Below are 8,648 nucleotides of genomic sequence, written 5' to 3' on the forward strand. Positions count from 1 at the left end.
TAATAAATGTTATATATAATTATACATAATATTTATGTTTACTCATTTTCATTGTAGCACAGTAGACCATTTTATGAAGTATACCACAGTTTATTATTCATTCTATTATTAATGGCATTTAAATTGCTTCCAGTTTGGGGCTGTTACGAATGGAACTGTTAGGACAGTCTTGTACATGTATCCTGGCACACCTACATGCACATTTCTGTAGCGTTCATGCCAAAGAATTGAATTGCTGAGTCATCAGACATGAATATCTTCAACTTGAATAGATTAGGCACCCTTACCTAATATTACACCAATTTACACTCCTACTAGCATGGTATAAGAGTTTCTGTTGACTCATGACCCTTCCATATAGTCTACACTTGGCATGGCCAATTTAGAGATACATTGTGGCATCTCATAGTTTCAGAGTCACATTTCCCTAATTAATAACAAGGTTGAGCATTTTTTAACTGTATTTAACTGGTCTTTGGCTTTCTGCCTTTGTAAAGTGCTTGCATTAGTTACTTTTCTGTTGCTGTGATAAGACATCAAGATCAAGGGCACTTGAGAAGGAAGAGTTTATTTGGTTTATGATTCCAGAGGTATTAGAGTCCATAATGACAGGGGAGGCATGGCAACAGAGGTGGCCAGAGCAGAAACCCAAGTGAGCACATCTTCAAGCAGGCACAAGAAGCAGAGAGAGACAGGAAATCCGGCAAGGCTTAAGAACTCTGAAAGCCCACCCCCACTAACGTGCTTCCTCCAGTGAGGCCATACCTCCTGAAACCTCCCAATACAGTGCCACCAACTGTAGATAAAATGTCCAAATGCTTAGAGCCTATGAGAGGGGGCATTCTCATTCAAACCACCACAGTGCTCTTACAAGTCTGTTTCCCATTTTTCTTCTTTAATTTTTAAATTTTTATGTTATGTGTATGAGTGTTTTGCCTGCAAGTATGTAAGGGCACCATGTGCATGCAGTGCCCAAGGATGCCAGAAGAGGACGTTGGATCCCCTGGAACTGGAGTTATAGGCAGTTGTTAGCCACCATGTGGGTGCTGGGAACCAAACCCAAGTCCTCTGCAAGAGCAGTCAGTGCTTTTTTTTTTTTAATTTTAGAATATTTTTCTTATTCCCAAAAGAGGCAATTTTAAACATATTTTTCCAGAAATAACTTGAAGAAGGTTACATAAAAATATGTACAATGAAGTTTAAGGAGGGAAAAATAGGAATAAGAAATCAAATATGGGGTCAACTTTAGTGGAATAATGAAGGTTTCCATTAGCTCTGTTCTTCTTCTTCTTTTTTTTAATCCTAATGAGTTTATTGGGCTTGCTAGCAGAACATAGGGTGAGGGTTTATTTACAGAAGAGTGGGTGCCCCCCCCCATTTACAGCTGCACTGGAAAGTCCACACTCAAATATAGATCCCGTGACTTCCTGACAGCTGCACAAAATGGTGAGAGAGGCACATATTGAGACTCTTAGCTTGTATATCCCAGGTTGCATAAAAATATATATACAATGAAGTTTAAGGAGGGAAAAATAGGAATAAGAAATCAAATATGGGGTCAACTTTAGTGGAATAATGAAGGTTTCCATTAGCTCTGTTCTTCTTCTTCTTTTTTTTAATCCTAATGAGTTTATTGGGCTTGCTAGCAGAACATAGGGTGAGGGTTTATTTACAGAAGAGTGGGTGCCCCCCCCCCATTTACAGCTGCACTGGAAAGTCCACACTCAAATATAGATCCCGTGACTTCCTGACAGCTGCACAAAGTGCTTCATGGCGTTCTTGGCTTATATATCCTTAGTCCCTTCCCCACATACAGCTAAGGTTGACTGATTGGGTCCAAGGGGTAACTCACTCCCCGCTGGACTCCTTGCTGAGTGTGGAAAGAAGGTGTGACTATAGCTTGCTGGCAGCCAGTGCTCTTGACAGCTGAGCCATCTCTCTAGGCCCCACTACCCATTTTTCTACCAGGTCATCTTTTGCTTACTGAATCCTGGGAGTGCTGCACATATTCTGGATGCAACTCATCTTTCTCATTTTGTGGCTTGTGTTTTCACTTACTTTATGGCATCTGCTTTTTTTCCTAAAGAACATTTTGACATTCACGGAAAAACTGACAAGACAGTAGAGATTCTCCACACACCTCACACCCAGTTTCCTCTATTATTTACATTAATATGGCCCATTTGTCACAGTTAATGAAGGAGTACTGATGCATTATTATTAACTGAAGCCCATATTTTATTCAGATTTCCCTTATCTGTTGCAGGATCCTAGCCAGGACACCTCAGTAGATTCAGCCATCATGTCTCCTTAGGACTCCTCTTGGCTCTGACAGTTACTCAGGCTTTCCTTACTTTTGGTGTCTTGATATTTTCAAGGAGTAATTGAATGAGTGTTTAGAGCACTCCTCTACTAGAAATTGTCCCATGTTTTTCTTGTGATTAGACCGGGTGACTATTAGCTACTTTCGCCACTATAACCAAATACCTGACAGAAACAAATTAAAGGTTAGGTCCCCAGCTTGTGGTGCTATTTGGAAGGCTATGTAGCCTTTAGGAGATGGGGGCCTGGCCGGTGAAAGAAAAGTCACTCAGAGTAAGCCTTTAAAAGTGATAGTGCACACCTGGTTCAGATCTGTGGGTGCTGGGTTTGGCTCATGGTTTCTGAGAGATTTCAGTCCATCATGGCAGGGAAAGCATAGCACAAGAGTACCTCCATCAGAGGCAACTGACCAGGAAGCAGGGAAGCAGTGCCTTCAAAACATGAGCCTGTGGGGGACATTTCAGATTCAAATCATAACACTAGAGTTGAGGGCTTTGTGGAGGAAGACCACATAGATGGAATGCCGTTTTAGTCACATTCTGTCAAGGGTACTTACTATCAACGTGGTTTATCACTGCTGAGATTGACCCTGATCATTTGTCAGGTATCACGCTGTAAATCAACTCCCCTCTCTCTTCCCCTCTTTTCCACATGGCTTGTGGTAAGGAATTGAGAACTGAGGGTGTAGCTCAGTATCTAAGCACTTGCCTAGCATGAATGAGGCTTGCTCCTCAGTGCCACAAATTCAGCAGCAGCAGCAACAACAACAGCAATAGCAAGTGGGATTTACAATGTCTGGGAGGACAGCATGATCTTGGCCTCTACAAGACTCCCAGATAGTGCCATAACTGTTCTGGCAGGAGGAAAGATATTCTAAAGAGACACTTGGGCCCCTCCCTTTGGCTATCAGACTATTGAAAATGTAGTCCCCAACAAACGGGAACTCACTTCACCAGTAATCTCATGCTGAGAAAAGGAAAGGCCAAGGCCCTGGTGCCAGGCAGAGGGGGAGCTTGTCTTTCAGAAAGCGATTTCACACAGCTCTGATTCTGATGAGTTGTCAGAACACCTTTCAGGGCAGGCTGGAGCCCAGACAAATGATGATGGAAGGGACCACACCTTAACCTGGACTGCTTAGCTATGCATACCTCTTGCCCTCTATTTAAGCCTAAACCTCATGTCAGGACCCCGAAGATGGACTGGGGGTGGGGCATTGAACTTCATTTGTTCTTCTCACAAATCTTTTTCTGCTTTTGAAAAAACATTATTTATTTATGTACCGTATGTGTGTGAATGCACAATGTGCCATGGCCATGGTGTACGTGTGGAGATCAGAGGACAGCTTTCAGGAATCAGTTCCCTCCTTCCCCCATATGGATTCCTGGGATTGAACATAGGTTGCCAGACCTGGTGGCAAAGCCTTCTTGCCGGCCCTTTTAATGCTTTTCACTTTGTGTGTGTGTGTGTGTGTGTGTGTGTGTGTGTGTTTTGAGACAGATTCTCCCTGTATCCCCAGCTGGTCTGGAATTCACTGTGTAAACCAGGCTGACTTCGAACTCAGAGATTTGCCTGCCTCTGCCTCCTGAGTGCTGGGATTAAAGGTTTGCGCCACCATGACCAGCTGCTTTTCACTCTTTCTATGTCTCCTTAATTGGCTTATCGAGGTCAGGTGGCCGAGCTTGGCTTGATAGAGCTGCCAGGACCCAGGTTTTCATCTTAACAACTTCAGTAGCCATCTCCCCAAGCTCACTAGAGGATCACTCAGAACTCGTGTGTGTTGGTGTGTGTGTGTGAGGGGGTGTGGTGTGGTGTGTTCTCAGTTGGAGGTTGGGGCAAAAGCTCTCAGAGATGTCAGAACCTCAGGATCCTGACATGGGTGCTGGGATCAGTACTCCAGTCATCTGCAAGAGCAGGAAGTGCTCTTAACCACTGAACTATCTCTCCACCCCAGCCCCACAGTTTTGAAAGTCATCTTTGTTTCTTATCTCTCCTCAGGGCAGTGGCTGGCTGGAGTGTGGGCTCTGGCCTTGGCTGAAGAGTACCTTGATGGGGTGGAAGGCTTCTTGTAAGCTACTACTTTGGTCATTACTGCAAATATTCTGCCACACACATATCTACCTCTAAATGCTTTCATGGAAAAGTTAACCACACATCACCAGCTGTTTACTGAGCACTAAAGATTGAATCTGAGGGCTCTGTTCATAAAACAGAACTGCTGATGAGTCACAATGTGCCTTTGAGGACATGTGCCCTTCCCAGGTTTCAATGTTTCCATCCATGCAACAAAGACAAGATTTCCTATATATAGTGTTTCCCTTGTTGCATTCCAAGCCTCCTTGGGACCTCAGCTGAAAGGGGGCCTTAAATGTGAAGGAAAAGTTACAAGCCCTCAAAAGGATGTTAGTTCTCAAGACACGGCGAATGAAGAGTGAAGTTTACTTATGGGAGGGTATTATTTTAGATTCTAGTCTGCTTACAGCATTTTTTGCTGTTTCTCAAATTAAAAGCAATCAGAGTGTCCTATAGCCTCAGCTGGCCTGGAACTCAGTATGTAGAGCAGGCTGGCCTTGAACTCACCATCCGCCAGCCTCTGCCTCCTAAGTGCTAGGATTAAAGGCATTCGCCTTTAAGAACAGAAAAATTGTTTCTTTAGCGTGCTTGAAACTGCAGGAGCTCTGCTCCACTTTGCCTAACTATACAAGGTTCATTTAGATACACTCTTACAGGGCATCTGGCTCAAATCCATTCTCTGATATGTAGCAAGATGAACAAAGAGTAGAAGTTTCGTTGGTGTACACAGAAGTGACTTTACCATGATGAATTTTTAAAGTTTTATTTATTTTGTGGGGGGTGCGTGTTCATGTGGCAGTCAGAGGACAACTTGTGGGTTCTTGTCTTCCATCTTGTCTGAAGCAGGGTCTCTCTTATTGTTTCTGCTGCTGGGCTGTGTACTCCAGGCTAGCTGGCCCTGGAGCTTCCAGGAGCGGCTCCTGTCTCTGCCTCCCATCTCGATATAGAAGTCCGGGGACTGCAGATGCACACCACCACATCTGGCTTTTTACATAGGTCCCAGGAATCAAACTTGGGTTGTCAGGCCTGCAGGACTTTTTACCCATTGAGCCATCTCCGTGGTCCTTGAAAAATTTTAAATGACAAAAATGTTCATGGTATAGTTTATGTTTTAGAAGTTGCTGCTTTAGACATCCTAATATAATAATAACTTTATAGTCCTAAGGGAAAAGCATCTCTTCCTTGCTTTCAAATTTCTTTAAAGTCATTGTACAAATTCTCTGTTGGACAAAAATGCCAATTTGAGGAGGAAATCCAGACTCTGTTCTCTAACTCTCAGGTGGCTTTGGTAAATACAGCAGGTTCCAGAAAGTACATATTGCGTATATGGGAAGAAGAAAACGGAGGCTGGAAACTGAGGAACCTGTGAGCCATTTTTCCTCTAACAAGTCTGTCTTATATTTGTGCACTGAATAATGCTCAACCACCTTCAGTGGCTCCTCATTTTTTAACTAAATGAAATATAGTTCTTTTGTGTACAAGTCAAGGTCTTAAAGAAGGTGCTGGAGAGGTGGCTCAGCAGTTAAGAGCGCTGGTTGCTCTTGCAGAGGACCCAGGTTCGTTTCCCAGCACCCACATGACAGCAGCTGTTCTTAACTCCAGTTCCACAGATCTGATGTCCTCTTCTGATATCTGTGGGCATTGCATGTATGTGGTGCACTTACATACATGCACAAAAAACACACACATAAAAAGTTTTAAAAATTTAAAGCTCCTAAAGGAATATTTTCCTAGTGGTGGTATATAGCTCGGTGGTAGAGCACTTGCCTTGCATGTGCGAAGCTCTGCGTCCCATCTCCAGAATTGACACACATGCAAAAAGAAATTCCTAACTTAAAAGTTTTAGCTCTTTGTCTCCCTCTCCTATAAAATTGCTTTTGTCAAACTAAACAGCTAAAGTTGAACCTGGGAAGGTATTCTCCCTGTCATGTATGTTAGAGTTTTTCCTTACCTAGGATCCCCCATCTCCTCCCCTTACATATTGAAATCATATCCATCTTTCAAGGTTATCAGCTGAGGCGCTGTTTTCTAACCACAGATGCTGCACAATGTCACTTTTGCCTTACATCATAGACAACAGACTATGAGCTGTGGTAAGGGAGGATCCTGGTCTAATTAGTATGTCTGGCCCTCACATAGCCTCCCTGGGCACCTCAGATTGGAAATCGAGAGAAGAATGAATGAAGTAATTAATGTTCTGTCGCATCACTCTTTATAGATCGCAGTGTCTGGAGGTAGGGTTGTTCGATACAGTCTATCCAAACACTGCTAAACAATGGATATTTATTTTAGTATAAATATGTCCCATACAATAAATAATCAAGACATACTAAAAAATTATTCTTTATCTGAAATTCAAATTCAAGCGGAAGTCCTGCATTTTATCTAGCACCCCTACTTGGAGGGCAGGGGTTCTCCCAGATGCCTGGCTTCCTCTGTACAGGTGCTCAACATCTGTGTGCTTGGTAGAGCAAAAACCAAGCTAGCGCGGTGGTTTCCACAGCTGGCGTTCGCAGCGCAAAGATAGACACCTGGGCAGAAGACCGTCACAGGAGAATGGAGAAAGAGCTCGCACCCGGGTGGTGACTACGGGAGCCGGGGACGGGCTGGGCCACCCGCTCTCACCACCCCTACCCTTCATCTCGTGACCCGTCCTTATGGGCCGGCGGGCGAATCGCCCTGCTCTTCAATCGAAGACTCCCATTGGCAAGACATTCCATCTGTCACTCTAGGCCCCGCCCCAGTGACTGACGTTTCCCAGGCTACGTCTCTCCAGTGGTACGGCGTAGCTAGCGATTAGTTGAGAGGGGCCGGCAGCCATCCGGTCTAGGCTAAGGGGCAGGGCCTAGGACTCAGAACCTGCTGGAGCGCGTCACTGGCTCCCGCTGCGGTGCTCTAGTCCTGCTGGCCCTTTTCTGCTGTCTCTTCTCGGCACAGCTGCCACAGCACCATGGCTGTGCTCGTCGTGCTCCTGCCATTGCTGGTGGCGGGTGAGTAGCCGGAGCGCGCTCCAGGAGGCCCTGCGGCTGGGACTCGGGGACGGGGGCGGTTGTAGAAGGGGCCGCAGTGGGGGCGGCCAGGGCTCGACGACCCGCCTCAGGGCTCTGCTCTGTGGTGCGACCTGGGCGGTGTGGCATTGTGGCCTCCGGGACCGTACCAGGGCCACCAGGGCGTGCTTCTGAGCCGGCTTCAGCCTCTTGGAGGAAGGCGCGTCACTGGTTGTGACCCGATCTTCCCTTCTGCCCCACCACTCCTTCCAGCTCCGAGGCCCTTGGGAGGATGGGACTGCATTTCTCAATACGTGGTTGAACCACAGCCCACTACAGGGAAGGGAAGGCGGGCTTAGCTGCCACTGGCTGCTGCCCTTTTTTGCATTCGTATGTTGTCTTCGGCTCTAGTGGTTGTCATTAACAACGGGTGAAATCTTTCCTCCCTCGTATATATTTCAGGATGCAAAAAGTTGACATGGATTCTTCGTTCTTTATGTGATTATTTCTTCAGGTGAACCCAGGCCATGTTGGTCACAGTTCCCAATTTGAAGGATTTGGAAACAAGGGTGTGAGTCATGCTTTTAGGGGGTCACATGTCAAATAAATGGTAGCTTTCTAAGTGGAACCTGGATATCTAGCATGGAGAAGAGTGGAAATGACCTTATATTTGGCAGCTGGCTGTGGATCACGTGGTAATGAATTACGGTTTACAATAATCCTTAGGAAGAGGGTACCCTACCTTTGAAGGGTGATCATGCCAAGATAAATCGCCTAGTGTCATACAGGTAGTAATAACCAAAGCTGGATTTGAACACAGATCATCTGACTTCAGAGTCGGGGATTGGGGAGTGTCTTTCCATGCTCTATATTACCAGACAGGTAATGCTGCTGGGTGACATTGTGGAAGCCATGGAACTGAGATTGGGCGGCCAGACAGTAGGGAACAAGAGGTCAAAGTTAAGCACACCTTGGAGGAATATCCGGATACTTTAGGCAGACTGTGTCAGGTTAAAACTAATGGGAGGCTTCGAGTCTGTGCTGGGAGGTGCTGGGAGGTCCCACTTTGAGAACGGCACTTTAAGTAAAATGGACCAGTGATGTTTTTGAAGACCAAACCTCTTCTCCAGCCCTGGAGGTGTCCAGTGCTCTGTGTTAAGACCTTTCATGCTCTCAGAGTGTTAGAGTTCTTTTTCATTTCTGCTGCTGCCTCTGGAAAGGTCATTTTTATTTATCTATTAAGATATTTGGCGGGGGGGGGGGGGGGGG

General features: G+C 45.5%; 1 protein-coding gene across 3 annotated transcripts in view; it reads left to right on the forward strand.

The window, feature by feature from the left end:
• The first annotated feature begins 7,175 nt into the window (after positions 1-7,175).
• The window catches only part of Atp6ap2 (ATPase H+ transporting accessory protein 2), a 37,040-nt gene continuing 35,567 nt past the window's right edge, over positions 7,176-8,648 (forward strand). For 2 of the 3 annotated variants that reach the window (XM_017800610.2, XM_008842913.3), the window contains exon 1: positions 7,177-7,382. In XM_017800610.2, the coding sequence (XP_017656099.1) occupies positions 7,343-7,382 (40 nt within the window). In that variant the 5' untranslated portion in view covers positions 7,177-7,342. Of the gene's footprint in view, positions 7,383-8,648 lie in introns of all 3 variants that reach the window. The other variant, XM_029568366.1, reaches the window with a different exon arrangement.

This window comes from Nannospalax galili, unplaced genomic scaffold (assembly GCF_000622305.1).
Source record: "Nannospalax galili isolate Female #2095 unplaced genomic scaffold, S.galili_v1.0 scaffold270, whole genome shotgun sequence".
Lineage (NCBI taxonomy): Eukaryota > Metazoa > Chordata > Mammalia > Rodentia > Spalacidae > Nannospalax > Nannospalax galili.